The sequence below is a fragment of the Arctopsyche grandis genome, chromosome 6 (assembly GCF_051622035.1).
Source record: "Arctopsyche grandis isolate Sample6627 chromosome 6, ASM5162203v2, whole genome shotgun sequence".
Classification (NCBI taxonomy): domain Eukaryota; kingdom Metazoa; phylum Arthropoda; class Insecta; order Trichoptera; family Hydropsychidae; genus Arctopsyche; species Arctopsyche grandis.
In genome coordinates, this window is record NC_135360.1 from 32703729 (window position 1) to 32728808 (window position 25080).

At 34.0% G+C, this 25080-nt stretch overlaps 1 protein-coding gene across 3 annotated transcripts; it reads left to right on the forward strand.

Annotated features, from left to right (window-relative positions):
- Positions 1–13860: 13860 nt before the first annotated feature.
- LOC143913311 (protein Loquacious-like) lies at positions 13861–24728 on the forward strand. Of its 3 annotated transcripts, none has more exons than XR_013260701.1 (7): positions 13863–13941; positions 15900–16229; positions 18124–18277; positions 19077–19474; positions 20221–20370; positions 22069–22603; positions 23176–24728. XR_013260701.1 is itself a non-coding variant. In XM_077433011.1 (7 exons), exons 2-7 carry the CDS (start codon positions 15759–15761, stop codon positions 22315–22317), a joined length of 1284 nt encoding a protein of 427 aa, XP_077289137.1. In that variant the 5' UTR covers positions 13863–13941; positions 15667–15758; the 3' UTR covers positions 22318–24728. The 3 variants fall into 3 exon arrangements, 2 of the variants coding, with proteins under 2 accessions (XP_077289136.1, XP_077289137.1); XM_077433011.1 differs by adding an exon at positions 15667–15761 and having other exon boundaries at positions 22069–24728; XM_077433010.1 differs by having other exon boundaries at positions 13861–13941; positions 22069–24728.
- The last annotated feature ends 352 nt before the right edge of the window (positions 24729–25080 follow it).

A 25080-nucleotide genomic window follows, 5' to 3' on the forward strand; every position in this document is an offset into this window, starting at 1 on the left:
TTACACCCACGAAAAGAGTCCAGCGCACTTGTTTAACGGTCGATTTAGAAAAAAATACGCACATAGTTGCACAGAAAATATCTTTATCATACCGATGATGAAATTTTTTTAAAAATTGGTCCAGTTTTGGAGGAGAAAATAGGAGAATACGAAACCTCGATTTTGTCGATTTAAAATACGTATTATCTGGTCGAAGCGAAACTGTCGCATTCACTCAATATATATATATTGATATATATTGTCGCATTCACTCAATATATATGTACATTCACTCAATATATATATCGAAGAAAGGAACAGCAACAAAATTAAGGTTTCGGGTGTACAGCCCTCTTAAGGTACAAATATTAGAAAGTATCCCATTAAAAATCGCAATAAATCCGATATTTTTCGCTTGAATTGCAATAATAATTCAAAAATTGAATAGAGTTGGAATGATGTTTTAAAATGATAAACCCGGTGATTTACAGTCAGTGCGCAATATTGCTTTAAAGTTTTACTATAAAAGTGTATAATTTTGAATGAATTTACGTGATAAACGAAATTTGTGATATTTTAAATGATGTTCATAATGTTTTTATCTCACGAAGGCGTATTTTATATCATGATATTTTAGTAAAAGGGGTATATTTTTGCAAAATGTCTACATATATAATATATAATTTCGAAAGAAACTTTGCATATATGTAACCATGGTTGGTTAGTTCGTAGACAACATATTTGATTTTTTTTTTTTTCGATTCATAGGCGCTGATTCGATTTTTTTCGATTCAAAGGATTCGAAGTCCCCGGGGGCGCGGGCGCCGGTGGCGCAGGCACCGGATTATGGTATACATATAATTTCGAAAGAGACTTAGTATATCTATTTGTTTGTTCGTGACAGTCAATTTAATAAAAAAATGAGTATTCAAATAAATTTAATAAAAAGTTTACTATAAGATTAGTCATTTTTAAGCGGTTTATATTACAAATACCGAGCGAAGCCGGATAAAACCACTAGTATCTAATATATTCATCATTAATGATAATTTATACGGTTCCAATGTGTTTGTTTCCTATATATTTTAAATACGCCCAAACCTGTTTCACGAGTTCAAAACATTGCATAAGACAGTTATAAAATTAATTAATCTTTATAAAATAGCAACTGAAATATTAAATTAAAATATAAGCCTGGGTGTACGTACGGGTTCTACATTTAAATATCATGAAAAATATCCATGAAAAAATTCCAGGCTCGCGGTGCAATAATGTAGCAAAATTTTTTTTTAATAAACATAAACCCTAATTTAACCTAAGTATTGTACTTATGAAATTGTCAGTACACTTTTAAAACCCATCTTAAATAAATTTTGATTCATTACAATATTTCTCATCATTTATATCCCATTTCTTCATTTATTAAACTTTCATCTACGCCGACTGTACATAATAACAGTGTGATCAATCTAAAGTGTAAGCTTGCATATTTTATGTTATAACAACAGGTTGCAGCTCGACTTAATACCACTAAGGTCGGCTTCAGACCAATTGATTTTTATACATTATTTTTTTTATCAATTTCAGGTTAGATGCAATATAAAACACAAAAATTATACTGATGAGAGTATCCACTGTCTAAATGCATTCGTGGGTGAACAATAGAGACCCCGGATTAGGCTAACGGGACTCAGTAAGTGCCCGAACAAAGGATACGCTGGAATTCTCACAGAACAATAGACTCACTATGGCAGACCTTTGCGTGGTTAGACAATATATAAATAAATAGATCGGGGAAGCTATGGTGGGCAACTTGTCCTGTATAAAGAGGTACACATAAGATTATTCTGGAGTGAGCAACGGTTTCATGTGTACCTCTGGAATCGTTGAATAAATGCTGTGAAGCGACTTTGGTCTTTCATTTGGATTCCGACCCTACCCCTACGCAACAGTATATACAGTTTTGTAGTTCTCAAAATAAAAATTTGAGTATGCATACATATAAGCGACACACACACTGGTATGTTCGTTTGTGATGGTGATGGAACGCATGTTCGTCATGTTCGCCACGTTTGCCAATGTTCGCATGGTCTATACCTGCCTTTGTATATCATTATTTTTTACTACTATTATAATATACGAAGTTACATAGAATTATGTAATTATTCAATATGTTATATGGAAAAGAGTAATGTTTGATTGTTAAGGAAAATTGAAAAAGTATTCGAGAATAATTTTTATGGCGTAAGTCCAAATTTTTGTTACAAAAACAATATTTCTGTTTGACTTAATTCACAAATTGATTATAAATTTATTGATTTATTCAATACTTCCAATATTTCGTATAACGTCACTTTTTGGCAGTATTTTATTAAAATAAAATTCCAATTAAACATTTTTACCGACTACAGTTTATTATTTTATAATTTTATTCATTGCTATTTGATAGTTGATTTCGTGCGTTTCCCATAAATTATTATATTTTATAGTCGGTGTTGTTACTTCGAGTAGATAAATTAATTTGAATATAAAACGTTTCACAATTTTAAAGAAAGCCAATTTCTTTTTTTTATTTTATAATAAAAAAATAATTATTATTTAAAAAAAAGTTTTTTAAAAACATACCTCTTCTATTATTATCTCTTCTATAACATTATTATTTTGAATAAAAATACCAATAATTTTATTTTACTACCGCCATCTATGTTTAAAACTAAGAACTGGATAGACGTCAGGCACTTTTCAGAAATTCAAATTTCAAACGCGTCTTACACGATATTTTTGCACTATAGTAATGTCGGAGGATCTATTTACTTATATTGATGACCGAAATGAGCAATATGGCAAAGTATGAAAACGATCGGATAAGAGGAAAACTTTTTCCTGAATTGTAATTGTAAGTGAAACAGCGCCCCTAATTAGGCATGTGCCTAATTTTCATTGAAACGTTCCTGTAAAATTGGCATCTCCTTTCCCATCTCTCTTGCTAATCTTAAGTTATTCAGCGTCTTGAGATTCGCCAATTTGATTATAAAATGCTGCAAATATTTATCCATAGATGTCAATGCGGATATTTGTATTCGTATGTGTTATATATCGATTTTATTGTATCTGTATAAGTGCACTCGTCGCTTTGGAGCGATCTGTAAAGGCGAATGTTAATGTTCTATGAAATTAAATAAACTGTTTATTATTGTCGAAATATTTGACAGTATAATGTATTCAAATCAATGGTTCATGCAGTTGATGGATTTTCGTTCTAGATATGCTGACCATTTATTGAAAATATCAAAGCACACATTTCCACCTACTGTACTAGAAAAAGCATGCATACAATCGACCGAGTATTAATAATTATCACGTGAAGTTGACATTTGAATTTCGTTATATGAGCTTTGAAGGATACGCCTTTTTTTGAATCTTGAATTGGATGTTTAAAAAATTTGACACTGACTGAATATTTACAATTTTACAAATACACAAACAATTTTCATAAAAAAAATACATATACGTTCATACATGTATTACGTGCAGATCATTTACACAGATAAGACAGTATGAATGATAAATGACAGTTTGGCGTGGAAGCTCCTCATACAAACGACACAACCATAGGTTTTAAAAAAATAAAAATACGTTTACATATACATATGTATATTTTAGATTAGTTTCCCATGACAATGTGCATTTTACTTGCATGTCGTAATCACTTCCGGTTCATTTTAAATATCGTTATTATCGGCAGTAAAATTCATTGTTTTTATTGCAGCTACTGGAAGATTCCAATCGGTCATGTCTGTATCGAATATTGATCGGTTTTTTGCAGTATTTTTTAAAGGCTTTTAAGCTGTCTAAAACTCATCATTAAGTTCTGTATGGACTTAAATAATCATATTTATTTACAAGGAAACGACGGTTTGGCAAGAGCTGTAATTCCAACACCGAGCAACAAAAAATCACGTTTTTGAGTTACCAGAGCTAAACTAATTAATCTTTACTAAGTTTGACTCATTAAATTCGAATATGATGATGATTTTTGTTGGTTCGCTCTCATTTACGAGATATGAGCGTTTAAAAATTGCGCAATTTTTACAGTTTTTATCATCTTTATAACTTTTAAATTAAATTTAATTGATATTTCTATAATATATATAAACTATATAATAAATAATGAAAATAAAATTCTCATTAATAAAATTTATAATAAATTAACTCTAAATATCTCCTTAATATTAATATTTTTAACAATAATAATTAATATTATCATTAAATATCTCCTTAATATTAATATTTTTAATAATAATCTTAATAATTAATATTTTTCTATTAAATTATTAAATTTTTTCTTTTTAACTACTAAAACTTTAAAATTAAATATAATTTTTTTAATTAATTAATCTTATTTTATATTCAAATAAAAGGCTTTTGTATTGCTGTGTTCAAAATGAGTATCGGAAATAATAGTCAGACGTTTTAACTATTGATTGTGATATTTAATTGCTTTAAAATACTTATAATTAATTATCTAGAGAATTTTAAAAGTCAAAAAAAAAATATATATATATATATATATATATATATATATATATATTTTTTTTTTTTATCTAAACGTACTATGTAACGCGAGCGGTAATTGCGTTAGAAAGGCTTTCTTGTGGTCCATGCTTGTGACGCAGATAGCGTTGGTGCAAGTGAGATGGCAAGTATTCCGACCGCTGCACTCTGTGAGGTGCACTTTAATTGCTCTATTAATTTTTTATCGATGTTCATAATTGGCCAGGAAGGCGCATTGAGGTTTTTCTGCTAGGCCTTTCTGGTATATATTTGTTTATTAGAGTCAGTCGAGTATTTATTTTTACTTATTTTTATTTTTATTGTTACAAATCAATACACACTCGTCATTACAGATTTGCTCCAATGCGACGGGTGTACGTTAACGAAATACAGAATACATAAACAATCAGAAATCAGAAATACAGTAATACATATACAATCAGAATATATAGCATATAACAATTAATCAGAAATAATAATCATAGAGACATCTATGGATTATTTTTAGATTTTTTTGTATACAATTTTTATACATATAATAAATACGAAATTATAGAGATATCTATAGATTTCAGATTACTGTGTATAATTATTACAAATTATACACAGGCAGATTTTGTGACAACAGGTATAGATCTAATACCAATTTTCAGGAACCGTTTCAGCAATGATCAGATAAAATTGGCAAACTCTGATAGAGAAACGATCGATTTGGAGTCACAAAACCCCCAAGTCTAACCAGCAGATGGCGAGGACTCGAACCTTTGACCTCAGTGGTGCTAAATATATACACTACCTCTAAGCCAAACTGCTGGCTTATGTATGTGAAACAAAATCTTTTGACCCAATGTGTCTTAATTAATCTGAATCCACTTATATTTGTTTGCTTGGCTGGATATGAGTTTGAGTCATCGCGACAACCTCTTATTATTGGAAACCATAAAGCTACATATTTGTTCGAAGATGAGTCATCGCGCCGGCTTCGATTATATATATCCGTTTATGGCACGAAAACGGCAGGTGTTAAGAGCATTCGGTTTTTATTGCGACCGGTAAGTGAAAATCATCGATCAGAAGAAGCACTCAAAATGTCAGTCACGCGATTTCGTGAGGTATAATAATTTGCGCTTTCGAAAATATCAAAAATCACACATCACTGTCACAAAAGTGATAAGTTACTATTTGTTTAAATAGCTCTTATGTACGCGATGGGCGAGGCTTGAAAAATGACTGGCCCAGTGCGCAGTAGGTAGTTTCATCATCAAAGATCATTTTGAGCCATCGAATGGGTAGAATCATAGCTGAAGATCAGTTTTATATATTTTGATAGTAGAAAACATAAGTTTTCCGTGTATTTGACAATACACACTATAAAAGTGAAACTAATGCAAAGTGCGCATATTTTTATTTTACATACATATACATATACCAGAAAGCTTAACAGGGTAACTCCAATGCGCCTTCCTGGCCAAACATCGAAATACAAAATTTAACAAACCATCATAGGATTATTTTGACAAATTTTTGATAAAAATTTTCGGAGCATTTTTTTTATATAAATCGTCAAATTTCGAGATGCTCCAAAATTCAAAATTTGCGAGACATTTATGGACAAATTTGCAGCATTTTTATGCGAATTAGCGAAATTCGAGATGCCTAAAACTCGAAAATTGCGAGAAATGGGAAAAGATCAGTGGCTGCTCGTGAGAATTCACAGTGGCGGGGGGGGGGGGGTCTGTAGAAATGAATCGGGCTGTACTTACTTATTCACCATACCGGTGACCAAATTCAAACAAAAATAACGTGCATATTACGATACTGGGAGGTCTGCAGCCCGCAGCCCATATGGACGACAAAAATATAATGCATTTGTACTATACTGGGAGGGCTGCAGCCCGCAGCCCATATGGACGAGCCGCCACTGGTAAAGGTTGCCAATTTGTTGGAACTGTTTCAATGAAAATCAGATAAATTGGTAAACTCTGATAGGAAACGGTCGACCTGGAGTCACAAACCAAGGTCTGGCCAGCAGCTATCAGTGGGACTCGAACCCGTGACTACAATGATCGAAAGCATATGTATATACTGGTTTTGTACAACAGGTTTTGTTTGTGAGGTCATTCTCAAATAGGGGTAGCCCATTTAAGTTCAACAGTGCAAGGGGTGTGAACTTTAATTTTGAAATATTCTATGTATAAACGAGACCTAGATAGCGTTCTATTCAGTCGTATATATATATATAAATATGTATGCATTGTATGAAATATCCGACGTATACAATTCTTTTCAGATCCACTTTCTGGGTTAAGACCTTTTACATTTTTGAAAAGTCAGCATATTTTCGGTTACAAGGACGCGTCGCCATTGACACGATGAACTGGTTGACTAGATTTCATGATAATATGTATGTATATGTAACAAAAATAACAAGTAAGATAAGTAAGATCTCAATATTAAAATAAATTGTCAAAAAATTCTGATTTCGTGGATAAGTTCTTTGATTTTTAAAATGTCTGCCGAACTCGTTATACATATGTGTAGTATTGGTTTGCTTATTTCATGAACTGAGCAAAGCAAACAGTGCAGACTTCTGTGATTTTTTTTTTGAACTAAACCAAATGACATTTTACATAAATAATCTGTCTATTTACCATAGTGATAATCATAAAAAATGCAGGATCTGGTTGTCAGAATATATATGTAGAGACAGGATATAGAAAATGAGACTCGTTGTGTGGGTTAAAACATTGTTTAAAACTCAACGAATTAAACTGTTTCGACACATATAAGAAAATTAGCGAGATATCTAAATATGTACATATGTTTTAGATAATAAATTTTTGAAATCATATTCAAATTAACCAGCAGCATAGCTCGGTCGTTAAGCTTCTGCCTAGCACCGAGAGGTGCCGGGCTCAATCCCACGAGCTGACCTCGATTGAAAAGAATTTTCCGAGTATATTTGTAGTGCTGCTGGTCAGAACTGGATATTTGTGACTCCAGGTCGAACGTTTCCTATCAGACTTTGCCAATTTCTCTGATTTCATTGTTGAAACGGTTCCCGATTAAATTGGCCAAAAATCTTCCTACTACTATGTCACCACTATTTGAGTATGATTAATGTACAATTCATAGATGTCTCGTTAATTTGCGAGTTTTCAGTGTCTTGTAATTCATTGGCTTGTGTAATAAAAATGCTGCATTGTTTGTAATCGACCAGGAAGGTGCATTGGGGCTTCCTGGTATATATGTATCTATGTATATAATAAAATAGGGTTTGGTGCATCCGCTCTAAAATCGCCAAATAAACAAACGGACGGCTGCTTTAAATGCAATTCTCGTCTTCTCGAATGATAGATTGCACATCAGATGACGGGTAACCTTTCGATGTGCACAGATGCAATAATTAAAATGGTAATTATTAAAATTGAGTTGGATCTTTCAGGCGAGTTTAATAAGGCAAGATTCGATAAGTTCCGAATCTTGCATTATTAAACTCGCCAGAAAGATCCAACTCAATTTTAATAATTGCATCTGTGCACATCGAAAAGTTACTCGTCATCTGATGTGCAATCTATCATTCGGGAAAACGAGAATTACGTTTAAAGCTGCCGTTCTGTTAATCTGTCGTTCAATTTGTCTGGCGATTTTAGAGCGGATGCACCGCATCCAATAAAATAAAATATGCAAGCTATTTTTGCCGTCCATATGACCAGTGGGGCTGCAGACCTCCCAGTATATTACACATGCATGCTATTTTTGTTTGCATTCGGTCACCATTATGGTCAACGAGCTACTACAGTTCAATTCATCTCTTCCATTGTAAATTCTTACAATAAAATTTATGTACAATTCATAGATGTCTCCTTGATTACGAGTTTTCAGTGTCTTGTAATTCATTGGCTTGAGTAGTAAAAATGCTGCATTATTTGTAATTGGTCAGGAAGGCGCATTGGGGTTTACCTGTAAGGCCTTCCTGGTATAAAATGTAAAAAATAAATAAAAATAGTGGTGACATATTGGGAAGGGTGTTTTTTGCCAAGTTGATGGAGGAACCGCTTCAACAATGAAATCATATAAATTTGCAAACTCTGGTAGGAAACGATTGATTTGAAGTCACAAATATCAAAGTCTGACCAGCAGCATTAAAGACTATTCAGTAGCATTAAAGATTGTAGTCAGTTCACAGGATAGAACCGGGTGACCCCTCGGTGCTTAGTATCAAAGCAACCACCGAGGCACGCTGCTTTTTGAAACATAATTGTAATTTTAAATTAAAAATGATATGATATATGTGTGTGTGTGTGTGTGTGTGTGTGTGTGAGTGTGCGTTTGCTGTTTAGGTGAGTGTATGTATTTGTGGTTTTTTGTTTACTATTTTTTCAATACTTTTTTTATTATCTATATCCTTCACATCCGGATTCTATATTTGGGGGCTCGTCCGGGATGCCCGAAGACATTCCAGTGACAGCCAGGAGCGGTCAGACGACGACGCGGAATTGTGACAGTTGAGGTTAAGGTTGTTGTTAATTTTGTACTTGGTTATGTACAGTGTGGTTTTTTTTATGTGATGTGTGGTTGATCTTGTGCGATATTCATGAACAACCGTCTCGTTCTCCGACGAAAGGGTCTCTTGGACTGTATTCGTTGGGGGGGGTGGGGGTCTCATGTTGAGGGCTTTAAGGGTCAAATTCCGTGACCTTTAAAGCGGGCTTAAAATGATATATACATATGTAATACAAGAAATACTCACATCTCGGCGGATTGTAATGAATGTACAAGCTGTCTATGGCACCACCACCTCTCCCATCTCCCATGCTTTTGCTGACTGGCATTTTTTTCAATTTCACTTCACGTACACTTCACACGAAACACACAACAATGCTTCGACATCATAGCCGCGAAAAAGACACAAATTCAACGGGAAATAGACAACAAAAAAAAGTCGATAATGGTCGCACGTCGCCACATGTCCGTTAGCGGCTCGCTATTAAAATATACATATCATATTTTCATGGTAAATCACGTCAAAACTCTACATGGACGATGACTGTGTGTATGAATGTATATGCTTTGGTTTATTTAAAAACAAATTCAAATTCAAAAAAGACGTCTGCGTCGCGTAAAACGACGACAGCTTTTGAGTTGTACGATTGACCTTAGGTCCGAGGAAAGCGGTCTACAAAACCGTGTATAATTGATTGTTTTCTTTGAATAATTGAGTGGTCTGAATGGTGAAGAGACATGAGTCGTTGAGTTGCCTCTTTTGAAATGATCGTGACCCATAAGTTCGTGGGAAAACGACCCTAATGTGCGCGCGAAGGCTGTAAGTGTACTCGATTCGAGTACGACTTTGACAGATCGAAGTGGAGATTGGAATATAAGTAATTCTAAATACGTAAGTAAGGAGTTCATAAAATAAATCGTTCTAATGAATGTAGATTTAATCCATTTCGAGGATCAACTTTTGGTTTTTTAATTAATATTGATTAAGTTGATTGAAACAGCTGGCTTATGATTGATATCGTCTTTTAAATCAACAGCTTCGGAGAAAAATCGGAAAAATTCCGAAGCTCGAGAGTTAAAATACTACTTCCGGTTGAGAAAAAAAAATACCATTTTCTAAAGAGACCTACCTACATACAAATAAGGAGTACCACTTCTGGTCGAATTAAAAATTAAATTATATATTTATTACGTAACGATTAGCATTTCATTAACCAAATCAAAGTTTCAGTGTGAAAGTGTTTCCAAAATAAACAAAAATTTTTTTTAACCACTTCGATTCTAGAAACCGATTCGATTATTTTATTATACATATGTGTTTAGTGCCAACCGTTGACACAACCTCTTGAATATATCACAAACTAACAAAAACCGTTGACATTTTTCAATTTCGATAAAATGACAGGATATTTTTAGATGTCACTGCGAAGGAACCAAAATTAATTTCGAGTTATAGCCTTAAATACGAAGGAGCGCGCGCCGGTGTGCTTATGGCGATGAAGTGGTTAAGTCATGAAAAAATGATCAGTGATCCATTCCGGATACAAAACAGTCTAATTTTGTCACGATCACAAAACTTCGTCTAATAATAAAAAAAAAATATTAAAATAAAACTTCCTCTAATAAAAATTGTTCTTTTTAACAATAAAAAGTCTGTATGTACTTCGTCTAGTAAAAATAAATATTTTATTTACATATAATAGATACTCTGAAAATGCCTTTATTTAATTGGACAGTTAGTTTAAATGCTTTTGGTTAATTATTAAATATAATTAACGACCAATAAATGGTCAATTATATGATATATCGACTGATTACTATTAACGGTCAGGGATTCAAATAAATGGTCAATTATATGATATATCGACTGGTTACTATTAGTGGTCACGGATTCAAATAAATGGTCAATTTATTTTGACAGGTGATTTGTAATTCAAAATGTGAAATTTTATTATATGTATTGTAAAATCATTTTTTTAGGTTAAAAAAAAAAGTTGATTTATTTTTTTTAATTTTATAGAATCTATATTTTAAATAAATGTTTTATTGAATAATTTGATATTGATGTATATTTCATTTAAACCAACAATATTTCAACTTAGAATTGGTTCTAGGATTTTAAAAGATATAAAAAGAATCGGAATCTTCAATTTAATTTTAAATCAATCACATTTTAATTTTTTTTCCTACTCATATTCCATTTGAGATCACTGTTCTTCCGACAACTAATAAACCGAGCTCACATTTGGTCAAGGTCCACGGTTTTTTCGTATAATACGACTGGGTGTCATCAAACATGCGACAAAAGCGGTCGGACGATGCGGGGATGTCTCAAGGATCACAATTAGGGCGTAATCGATTCGTTTGTTTACACGTAATTAAGTATTGAAACGACGCGAAGTATTTTATGTACGTACAATCTATTCTTAATTACGACTACTTGGCCTTCGTCATTGCGGTCATTATTCCCGAAACAATAGTATAATACTAAGCGTTTAGCTTGGAAAAGGGTCGAATTTGATCCGAGCGAAAGCTCTGTCTGTGTCTATTAGAAGTCCGTTCGTTACTAAATGACTATTTCGTGTTGCTCACTGACAGTTTGGCGGCTTCGTGCAACACACATGCACTCTATCTGTACGTTGCATTTATATAGATGGATAAAATTCCCTGCATTATCGATAGAATATGCATCAAACCGCCAACGGTGCAAGTGCAATAGAATGACACGTGAGGGCACGATCCGACGTGCATGCAAGCATCACTTCAAAAACAATGAAAGAGCGGTATTCCAATTTTATTATGGTAGGTACTAGTCGGAATTGTTGAGCAAAGCTTGTGCATTTCCGGATTTTACCCGGTGTTTATCGAAGAAAAAAAATCTCCAATACTAAATTTGATAGAAGGAAGAAAATGACAGAGTTTTGACAAATGCAATCTTTTTCCTTACAGTTTCAATATTTGATATTTCGTGCAAAATGCTTCACAAATATGCAAAATATATGTCCCCTAATGTCTATGTAAATAAATAAAGTAGTAAAATTGCGCTGAATAATCTCTTCATGTAATAAATTTGAATGAATTATTAGTTTGAGTAGGGATTCCAAAAGTACCGACTTCCACTACATGTAATACCGGTATCTACCAGAATTGATTTAGTTCAGCAATTAGAGCAATGAAATTTAATTGATTAACAATAAAATATTTATTACTTAATTGTCGATTTATCAGGAATTAATTTAGCTAATGACTTGAAATTTTTTTTATTTTTAATCGATCACTTTCTTGATTAAAAAAAATATAAAAGCCGATTTTCAATATTTTTATTAGAGATTACTGATATGCCCGTTGATATTTCAACAGGTGGTTTCGGGAAAGGAATTGATGCATGAATTCAAATAAAGTTATATGTATAATAATAATAACAAAGAATAACAATTGTCGTCGAAATCGTAATCGTAACTGAAATCGGAACCAAAGTTGAAACCGGAATTGGAATTGGAACCGGAGTTCAAATAGGAACCAGAAAAGGAATTGGAACCGGAATCGAAAATGAAATCGGGAGTCGGAACTGAAATAGGAATCGGGAATTAGAATTAAAATAGAACACGGAATCGGAACCGGAACTGGAACCGAAACTGGAACTGGAATCAGAATTGAAACCGAAATCAAAATCGCAGTCGAAATCGATATAATAAGTCTTGATAATTGTAAAATTAGTTTTTTTTTTTAATCTACATACTTGTCGGTGCACTTGCCACATACATACATCACGTCCGTTTTTATATGTGTACATGTATTATATTTGAAGAACTTCGGCATCTAAAGACCAAAAAGATTTTTTTTGTACTTATTGAAAAAAATCGAATTTTCTTCCATTTTTCCACCCTTTAAATATTTTTGTACTCTTCTCAAAAAAATTTCAGTATTTGTATTAATGTCATGGAAATAAATAAAAAATTGACAAATTTAATAAACCTGAAGTGGGATTTTTTCCTTAAGAAAAGTAAAAAATGTTGTGACCACACGATCTTTTTCGAAACTATTGAACCTATCGAACTAAAAATTTATGTTTGTATTCTTTATGTACTAGCTTATGTATGTATGTATGTAGAGTTGGGTGATCGGATAAATGCACTCACGAGAGCTCCACTCTCAAGACATACAAACTTTCAAAGATACTTAAGAAGAACTAATGCAATAGAATTCCACAAAAAAACGTAATGGGGTATTTGTATGTCATTCAAGGGCGCTAACCCTTTTTTGTGGAATTCTATTGAGGAAGTTCTTCTTGAGCGGCTTTGAAAATTAGGATTTCTCAAAACTGCCCCACTATTCAGTGCATTATTTCGGGAACCGTAGAAGGTATCACTGATAAGGTTTTGGTTAGAATTCGTAAGCCGGAAGTAGTTTTTTTTTTATTTTGATAGACTATTTAAATTATTTCTACTTATTATAATAATATTTATAGTGATATTAAGTAATAAAAAAATTCTAACAAAATTCGACAGCCGAAATTATATCTTGTGTGAGTTTCCCTATATTAGCACTCGACTTGTATAAAAAATATTCTTATAGCTGTATGCGTACGTCATTACCGAATTTTGATTTTTATATAATTTTTATATTCCTCAAAAATCGGGGGTTGGTCACATCTGAATTTTTATAGTATTTCCTGAAATAAGTACCTTTCCAAAAGTGAATTTATTTTGTACGGAAGTTGAATCTAAATAATTAATAAAAAGTGACATCTAGCGGCGACTAGTAACAAGCAAGTGTCGAAGTAGTCAACTTTCGACGCTCGCCGCTAGATGGCAATGATCTGAATGGTTCAATGGCTCGAGCCCCGTTTGTCGGCCGGCTGTTTGCGCTTCTCGAACGCTGATCAGGACTATCGTCTAATAGGTGTGTCCGCTTTTCGCGCCAAATACCCTCGCGTCCATCACGTCTCCAACCCGGACCGCGGACCCTCGACTCCTTTTCGATTTCCCGAGGAGAATCCCTGTCTCGAACCGGCTGTCAATGTGTCAAAACGGGGATACCCCTAGACGGGCGAGTATCTCGCCACCTCGTCTCTCCGCGACCCCGCCCCCTTTCCAGTAACTCGCATGCTCCGATTTGACTCATCCTGTCGCAAATCGCTCACTGTTTTCATTCAATCAAACATAACCTCAACATTATAATAACCCCTCGATATTGAGAACGCTTTAAATACAACAGCTTTTAAACTTTATTTCCAGAATTTTTACAATTAACTATGATTTTTTCAATATTATGATACAAAATTTCAACAAATTAATATAAGATTACTACCCAGTGCTGTACTATAATTGGCTAAAATTCTGGGGACCTATTAGGGAAGAAAACATAATACAGTCGAAATTATAATCATAGTTCTTATATATGAAAATTAATAGTCTATGAAAATCCAGTTTTTAATTTAGGACCATTAATTTGCTGTACTATCTAATTTACCCTTTGAAGAAGAACTTTTGTCAGACTGAGCTACGCCAGTTAGTATTAAATAAAGCTTCTCTTTACGGATAGGATGCATATCTAGAAAGTCAGTTGTATTGCAAAATGCTGCTTAAACCCTTTGTGTGCTGAAGTCTTTTCTGTTGAAAGCCCGCCACGCTGAAAACTTCGCCAACATTTCCAACTTGAATTATTTAGAAATCCAATAGAAAGCTGGTATAAAAATTGTAGCTAATCCAAACAAACCCTAGATAACTACTGCCGAGGATTTCGAGTTTTGTAAAGATGTGTTTAGGCTCCCTAATATATCTTGCAACAATATAAAATAAACAAAACGAGTCTATTAATGAATGTATTTTTCCAAAACTAGTTCCATCTTGTTCATTGTTGTTCAAATGTAATGCTCACAATCTAAAATACTCGGCAGCTAGGGATTTCCATCGGGAAATTCTGCTATGGGTATAAATTCAGAAACTCTGGTGTAAATCAGTCTTTATAAACGTTGACAAATGAATGACACGGATTACACGACCCATGTTCAATGCATTTTTTTTCAAAGCTACCTGGAAAGGCTTAGCGGGTAGTATTCTTGGGTTAAAGTGGTTTGCCAAAAAGAAATGCCCGCTTAAAGCTGGTTGCTTATTCCTTGTTCACTTGACAAATCCTTCTTCAGCTGGTTATGCCTCCTCGTCGATTGTTTGTCCTATTTCTAATCGTATCAGATCCTCATTGAAAAGAAGCTATTTATTAGAACCCAAACCAAATTCTTTGGCTTGGTTCAATGTATTAGCTTTAGTATCGTTAATTTTATACAAAATTAGGACTATAAAAGACTAATTTTATCAGATTTTCTATAGTGTAATGTAGTTGCCAATTATTTTTAAGCCAGTTCTAGAACATCTGGTTCAAAACAACAATTTAAATATGTATAATTTAACTTCCCCTTACAATGCTGAAAAAATCCCACGAGCCACTGTGATGTCTACTTGGATGCATTGCAAAAAGTAGTGATTAAACATAATTTCTTCATTTAAAGATCACAACGAATTTGAAAAGTATATATGTAGACTAGTTGACAATCACAGGGCTGCGAAGGTTTAAAATACTCAAAAACTGCATTCAATGACTCAATAAATTATTTATTATATTTTGTAGGTCGCATACTACAATAGCACTGAAGATTATTCATTATTTATATATGTGAATATAAACATTGGCTGGTTATCATTGATTTAATCGTATAAAAAATGGTAAAAACAACACATCTTAGTTTAAATACGGTGATTCCGGAACAAAGAACACTTTGTGGTGTTGTATTTTGTTCCGGAATCAGTCCGAGTGTTATATTCTCATATATATTATATATATTCCTGGTGGTATTGCCGTAGATGCCGCAACCTGGACATAACATTCTGGGTGTGGGTCAGCTTGGACATAATATGCACGGCCCCGGACACAGTATGGCCGGACAGTCGGGACACAATATGGCCGGACACAATATGGTTGGACAGCCAGGACATAATACGGTCATGCATTCGGGGCACAATATGGCCGGACAGCCGGGACACAATATGCAAGGACAGTCTGGCCAGAGCCCGGCCATGGCCCAGAGTGCGCAACACACCACTCGACACCCAATGGGATTTAGAAGAGTGCCGCCGAATAGACATCGAACCATTGCCGGCGACACTACGTCCATACACGAAGCCGCCAAAAGAGTAAGCTGGTATTCTTGTAGTATGTGGTCTACCGAATAATTTATTGAGTATGAAAATGCTGGTTTTTTTTTTTTAATTTTTTTTTTTGCTAGCATGTGAAGGATTGCGCTTTGATTTCAGTCGATTTTGTCTTGAAAATCGATCTGAACAACTCTTGAAATTACTCTTACATACTTTTTACAAGGCTTTTCTATGATTCCGTTTCTATTCTTAGTCTTTCGAGTCTTAGTCTTTCGATCGTTTTGAACCATTTTGATGATAATTGCTAACGATGGAAATTTAATTGGACTTAAAAACGATCAAAATATGTGCCAACTTTCATTTCGTACTAATTCAAAACTCTTTCATATGAAGCAGTAATACATATCTGAGACAATTCAAAAGTCTTTCAAAGAAGCAGTAATACATATCCGTTATCAAAGATAGAATGTTCAGTTAATTAATACAAAATTTTGTATCAAATAATAACAACTTTCCCTCCGATAACAGATCATGTAAGTACTGGTTTTTCATTCCGAATTGATCTTTTTTCATTTCAAATTGAATCTTTTCATTTCAAATTGAATCTTTTTCATTTCAAATTGATTCCTTTTCAATGTCAATGTCAATTTGAAATGAAAAAAATGTCAATTTGGAATGAAAAACCTATATAAGCTTCTGGTTTATTCATAAATCAAATTTTTTGTTGATAAAATCGTTCATTAATTCACAAAAAGGGTAGTAAAATCGTTCAGCTAACTGTTGAGATAAAATTAAGAATAATATACGATAGATTGGCACCATAATCGATTAAAAATTTTCCTATTCTATGGAAATAGTCTAGTTTTTTTCCTCGGATTTGCAAAACTGCACTCAGCCAAAATTTTCACTCATTTGTAATGATCGGAAATGAAATGTAGAAGTCGTTATCGAAATGTATGCTTTGTTTCATCTATGAAGATACTACGTAGCTTCATACCGATGAGTCAATGCATCATGAACGACTCTTGTGAACCTAAAAAGCTTTGCTTTGTACGTCAGACGTAACGGTATCCCCGTCTTGGGACAATGGAGTCACTAAAAGTAAATTTCATAACTGAATCTCTGATTTTAATGCTATTTATCCTCGATCCTGATTGTAAGGGCGAAATCACGCCGGACTCTCCTTTCTTCAATTATGGGATACACCGTTATCGATCACTGTCAAGCAAGGATAAATACAATGATAAAATTTGACCGAGAACACTCCAGGGGGTGATTTTGGGACGGTCTGCGCAAGGCATGCTACATTTTTTCGCATGTTTAAAAGTATCTAAAAAAAACCATGTGCCGCATTCCTTCCCGTGTGATTTCGCCCTAATGTTGATTTTCTTATTTGTGATTTCTTTTTTTTCTAATTTTTGATTGGGTTGAAAGTTACACTGTATACATGTCATATTGAAATTTGCCAAATCCGTAAGGATAATGGATTTGGCACTTAAAACCTCCAATATATATGTAATGTTCTCTGTGGTAATTATGTATGTACTTATTACTAATTCCGTATTATTAATTCATATAATGAATTCTATAACAAAAATATTAAAAAATCTATTTATTTCTAAAGAGACTTTGTATGTAAGTCAAAATTTCTATGACGAGTCGATTTTTTTTCCGATTCAAATAAATTTAATAAAAAAACAAATAAATATCTACTATTATCTAATAGTAAATATTTATTTGTTTTTTTAATGTTTTTAACGCTACGTTTACGCTCTTTATATTACAAATACTGAGCGAAGCCGGGTAAAACAACTACATAGTATATACTAATTACACTTTTCTTTTGGTAAAAACAAACATTTGGTAGACTTCATGTGTTGCAAATAATCGCTTGTCATTGTGGTTCGCTATAATGTTTATTATTGTCTTTCAGGAAATGGCTTCCATACCGTCAAAAACTCCAGTTTCTGTTCTTCAAGAGCTTCTAGCTAGGCGCGGTACAGTACCAAAGTATGAACTCGTTCAGATAGAAGGTTTAATCCACGAGCCCATTTTTCGCTACCGTGTCACCGTTTCCGATGTCGTAGGTGAGTTTAATGTTTTGTTTGTTTTGTAAACTGCTCTTCTGTTCGATTTGTAGATGTTATTTCATTTTATCTGTTTTATTAGTTTGCAGAAACCAACCTTTTAAATAAATTTTCTCGAAAGTAAATATTTTTTTAGTATCAGAAAACGGCAAATTCATCCTATTTTATTAAAAAAGTAACTAGTAGTATAGTTCAGTGGTTAGTTGCTGGTGTTGATGGTCTCATTTGAGTAATTGTGACATCTAAGTCAGATCATTTTCAGGTTCCTCTGAAATTGGCTCATACCTACCCATTATTATCACCATATTTGGCCATATTCTTGATTTAGGGCAATCTGTCTTGAAATTGACAAATGTACAAGGATTGCTTATTGAATAGTGTAACATGGGAACACGGCAGAGAGTATCCGCTGTCTAAGTGCATTCGGGGATGAACAATAGAGACCCCAGATTAGGCCAAACGGGACTCAGTAAGTGCCCGCTAGAATTCACAGAACTGAGGCGAGTACGTGTGACTCGCTAGGGTAGACCTACGTGGCAACACAATAGATACATTAATGGATCGGGGAAGCTGTGATGGGCAACTTGTCTTTTATAAGGAGGTACACACGGTAGAGCAGATTATTCTGGAGTGAGCGCTGGATCTGTGTGGACCTTCTGAATCCTTAAATAAATGCTGTGAAGCACCCCTACGCAACAATAGTATAAGATAGGATAGGATAATTCTATGCTATTGAATGAGAAGATATGGATATACTTTTAAAGTGGGCTTTTCTAATAATTTCCGAATTGATTTTCAGCCATTGGTACAGGACGTTCTAAAAAACTAGCCAAACACAAAGCAGCCAAAACCCTTCTCGACAAATTAGCTGGGGAGAATCAGCCGGATAGCACGACGAACGGCACCGGCTCGGACAACGCCGACAATGGCGATGCGTCATACGAGGTGAACCCCATAGGATGGCTACAAGAGATGTGCATGAAGCGGTTTATGCCCCCTCCACGGTACGTCACTGAACAGGAAGAAGGCAGCGGGAACGGCGCTCCTCACGAGCGCATCTTCACCGTGGCATGCGTTCTGATGTCCCACCGGGAGGTCGGACGGGGCAAGAGTAAGAAGGTGGCCAAGCGGCAGGCTGCTCACAATATGTGGCAGCTACTCCAAGACACCCATCAGGATCTCACTCGTGATGACGAGGTGAGTTTTCAATTCTAGACCTTGATATAATATTATGTATTTCCCCATTATCGCAGGTCAAAATTATTTTTTTCATTTGTTCATTTATATATTCATATTATAAATGATATGATGGAGGCCATAACACTTTTATACAAATCAAAAGTGATGTGTTTTTGGAATGGGATTGGGCTCTTTGACCAAAAAACACTTGCACGTCTCCCGGCATAGTCTACCGAAGATCCGGTGTGGAGGAAGAACTCGGCTGAATTGGTTCTTGAACAAGCTCTCATCGATTTTAACGATCAACGGCTGCCGATCTTCTGTTTTGGCTGCCGTTGGTTCGAGGACTCGAGGACTCGGCGCAAACTTCTCCCATGTAACTACTCCAGCCGAGGGTTGTGTTCTTGTTCATGCTCAATTCCTCATTGCACAGTTTGCCCGACATCAATTCCTTAGACCTTAGAAATATAATAAACGAATGGCAGCCACAAATTTTATAGGACCAGTACGTGGACTTTCTACAATTCCAGGAATACGCAAACCATGATAAAGCTTCGTCTCATGGCCGTTGTGATAAATCATCTTGTTTGGAAAGATGTCTCGTTCTTGTAATAATTATAAAGCTTATTTTTCTGTACTGAAACGAAAAAATTGAATAAAACAAATAAAGAAAAAATAATTTTGAATGAAAATACTAATAATTTTGACCCACGATAGCAGTAAAGTATCGAATAATGTAATATAATGATGAATTTGTATTGCAGCTCGGTCAGAAAGGTGCGAACGCGGCGGCGCGTTACGCCGACATGAAGGTCTCCAAAATCTCCACTTTGACGACGAGCCACAGTCACAAAGTGGCTCAATTCCACAATCACCTCAAACAAAATGTGGGACCTGTCCTTGCCAAGCTACAGGTACATATCTTTCCGCACAATGTATATTTATGTGAATACTTTGAATGTTTGTAGGGTTGGACTTTCATATTTTGGTAAAGGTTTTATTTATAATCAATGAACAAAGCCTTAATGAAATTTAATAGTATATAATATCAACTTTATATAGGAAAGAATTATAAGCTAGAGTGAGAATGCAATTCTTTTGAATTTTGTAGAAATTTCTCATTGACTTTATATACCAAAGAACTTGTGTGGTAGACACTATAATTTACTGGTTGTTCCCACTTCCCACACAGATCGCTTCTATTCCAAGAGCTATCCGTTTTCTTAACGAAATCGATGCTGTCACAGCTTATCTTATCTGTCTGGTAACCTGCGCTCATCATTATGAATGATTTAATATGGAATGGCGTCATATTTGTCTCATCCATTTATGTAGACCTTAGTTATATGTATTGTTTTGTAATCCTCTTTTTGTGTGTGACATTTTTTCTCATTGAATATATTTTTATTTTGACACTATTGAATATGAATTTGAATGACTGAACTGAAAATAACAACTTATCGTCATTTGGCAGTCGAAGGATTAAACTAGTTTTGACCATAATCTCAATGTACATAACTATCAATGTTGCTATGGCACATATGTACATATTTATACTGTTTAGGGTTGTCAGATTTCTTGCAAGTCCGAAACTCCGAAAAAAATCAACAGTATTAGACGAGCTTTGTGAGCGAATGAAAATTATCGATTCACGATGAATCGATCGATGCCTGATATTTACTTTTGTCTGCCTTCTGCACTTTCTTCTTCACATGCCTTGTCCTAGAACGTCGGCAAACAGAATTCCCATCCTTACTCTGTCCTCAGCTACATACTTTGAATAGTGCTATTTGCCCTATTCAGAGCTAAAAGCCCTTCTACTTGCAGTTCTCTAAAATGTGTAAGACACAAAAAGTTCTAGATATCTAAAAAGTTGTAAATCTGAAAAAGCTGAAAATTTAGGATTTTTGAAAAGTTTGTTCAGGACACCGAGACACGATATTTAACCGTTTTCCCGCGGCCGTCTTCTATGGAAGCTTTGCGCGACAAGTCTGTGGCGTGGCTGTCATCCATAGAATTTCTGAACTTTGCACGAGATTTTGAGCCTTATATGCGCCTATTTCAACTGTTTTAAGGTTCAAAATTGGTTGAATATATTACTGAGAGTTGAATGCCATCTATTCAATTTGCTTAAAATGAATATATACCAGTCAAAATGAGTGGTTTTGTGGAACCATACTGAAACCTCGTTTATGTGACGTCACGTCTGTTGAACAATGGCTATACGATACGTCTCAATTGTATGAAGAATGATTATTTGACAATTAAGCCAAAACTACGAGATATATTATGTATTTTATTGTTTAAAATAATACTTTATGTGTTAATTAACATATCTGGTTACTTGAGTAAATATTACAATCTGTATTTAAGTTCGAAAACTCGATTGCCAAATTCGCGAAAAAGGTTCCGCGTACAGGGCTTGTTCGCTATATTTATTGGCAAACGGTTAAAAACGGTGTCAATGCTAATTAATCGAGACGTCTGACAACCCTAATTTTTATACTGTTTCGTGTATGAATGGACCTTTATTGGCGAATTTTATTTTGTAAAACACATTTCACTCAAAATTACAGTACCAATTCTTAAATTATGTATTTATAAAATTTCAGGGTACCCCATTGAATACTAAAGATTTCAATTTTGTGAAATTCCTGCAAGAGATAGCTTCCGAGCAAGTGTTCGAGGTGACTTATGTAGAAATTGAAGAGAAATCTATAACGAATAAATTTCAATGCCTGGTGCAGCTTTCCACACTTCCCGTGGCCGTCTGCTACGGTGTCGGCAAAAACAGCAAAGACGCCCAGTCCTCGGCAGCTCAGAACGCCCTCGAATACCTCAAGATTATGACCAAGAAGTGAATTTGATGGGATGCGACGGGCGCGGTCGCGTCGAATGTGCGATGCTAATAATCAATCGATTCTCACTGATCTATGCTATAAATAATTTTTATCTTATTAAGTGTGTGCGTTGTTATATACTATTATAACTAACTTATTATTTTTTTTTTCATGTATTTTTGGTGTTGAAATGATAATTATCGAATATATTTTGATATATAATTTTTTTTGATGTAATGTTAAGTACATACTTAAATTAAAAAAATAACAAGCATTGCACTATTTGCGTTGATCAGTCTGCAAAAATGTCATAATTTTGAATTCTAAAAACAAAAAAAATATGCTAACACACTTGGCATACGAATATGCAATCGACACGAGGCTTTGGACCACTTTATGACTTTGTTTATGTGCGGTTTTATTTATTTTTTATTACAAACCTTTACGTTTCACATTAAGTCGTCTTTTTTATATCTCTTATTAGCGCTTTATTTCACTCATTATTTGAAAGTTCTGAGGCTAAATTAACGCAACTAATTCACCAGGTCCGATACTGCACCTTTCAGATTGACAATCATGGTAAGTTGAATCCAGCAAAGACGTTGTGATGACGTGTGAGTAGCCTCTGGTTACTTGGATCATTACCATTTTATTTTAGTATAGAGTATTTCATATGAAATGAAAGTATCGCGACAACTCGTACAATGGCCTGATGATCATATTTTTTTGAAAATATCAATCGTATGATTTTGAACTTATGATTTTGTCGATGTCTCGCTAGGTTAGGTTTGCAGCAATTGTTCAAAAGTGATCAATGAAACGATATTGTTGTTGCTGAAAACAATCATCGAGCTATCGGATCATTTCGCGCATAAACAGAGTCATAAAGTGGTCCACACACGCCGGCCGTCTCTAAAGTTAACACATGTGTACTCGAAGCACATACATATATACAAGCTATACTTTGCATAGATTTAGTGGAATTTTCTGAGTGTGGAAGTTAAATATTTTATCCGAGATTATAAATCAATGCATCGAGACATAATACGTATTCATATTAGTGATTAAAAGTATCCTGTAAGACTGTAACGTTTCAACGCATGGACAAGCTGTGATTGGAAAAGCTTGATGAATGCATAATTATATATTACATAGGTTTCAGTATTTTTTGAGGTTATAATTAGGCATTGTATATGCTGTTCAAAATTATATTTTCATTTGTTTTGAAAAATTATTTTGTTTTCATCTGAAGTTTTCGTTTGTTTTGTTTCGAACAAATGAATATGTATTTCTTTACCTTTCAAATATTATATACTATGCTTTTTTTTTATTAGTTTTTAGAACTTAAGATTATAAATGTATGCAATATGTACGATTTGTGCCGTTAGATGTCCAGTCAAACTTTTCAATCACACATTGTATGCATTGCATACTTATATTTACATTATTCGTATTGGTGTTAAACGTTGTGTGTCCCTATCAAGGAATATCTCCACTAATATAATCAAAATATTGCAGCGTTGAGGATAACATGTCGTTTTACTTTCAACGTTGCTGATTTTTTTATATATGTATGAGAGTGTTATTACATAACGCTTTACTTTTACTCTATGTGAAATTGATTGATTGTAATCTCTGATGATTTATCAATTGTATGTATTATTACTTTAATGAAGTTACTATTTTAATTTACTCGTGAGGAATGTTTGCATGTTGAACGGTGATTATGTGTTTCGTATAAGGAATTTGTCTTCTTTAGTTTAAGTTTAATTCGAATATGGCGCGCGATCGTGATATCCTCGCCGCCTGTGAAAATAGGCATTATTTTGATGCAAAGTATAGAGATTGTACTCCACGAATCATCGTGACGTGATATACATATTGTATCATCGTTTTTCTCGTGGCCATTTTAATAGAAACAGTGGAAGAAAGGTTTTTTTTTTTGTTTGTTTGTTTTGGTACTCATTTGGATTTCGTTCACTGGTAATGTTAAGATGGGCAAAGCTTAGAAAATTTAAATGATAATGTTTTAGTGCTGCCGAGACGGATTGGATTGTGACGATACGAGCCAGTCCGTCTCGATGCACTGTTATTATATTTATTTTTAAATATTTCATTCAATTTAATAGATAAGTGACGTTTCTATGTTCCCCGATCTGATAAAATTATCCACCCCACCCCCCACCCCTCCCCCTCTTCCCCCTGACACCTTTTGGCTTTATAGAAATAGTGTTCTATAGTTGAATAAAGATTTTGTTAGCATGACAAGAAGAATAAGAAAAGAAAACACCACGACAGAAGTTTATATATGTACCGTATTTGCCTATATAATTTTTTATCTGTCGAGTATTCTGTATGTAATAATATTTGTCATAGACACGTAATACTTATCTAATATCTCATTGTAATGAATATTAATAAATGTTTGCTTTAAAAATAATGTTGTGATTTTGATTTATTACTCACATTGTACGTTTCAGATGTTTATTGTGGATTTTAAGTGGTCCATTTCTTACACAACAATCATAATTAAAATTTTAAAACAGTATAACTCATTTATGATATTATTCAATTGTGAAAAATAAAAGACACTATTTGCAATGGCCCACCCCCACTCTGCGTAAAAGATGCGCACAATAAGATCATGAACTGAATATTGCTTCTGCGCATCTTTTCTATGGAGTGAGAAAAGGCCTTCATTTCACTAACAGTATGTTATGTCAAGATTTTAACAACTACAATAAATAGCATCATTTAAGTATGTTTACACTTCTGATGGGTTAC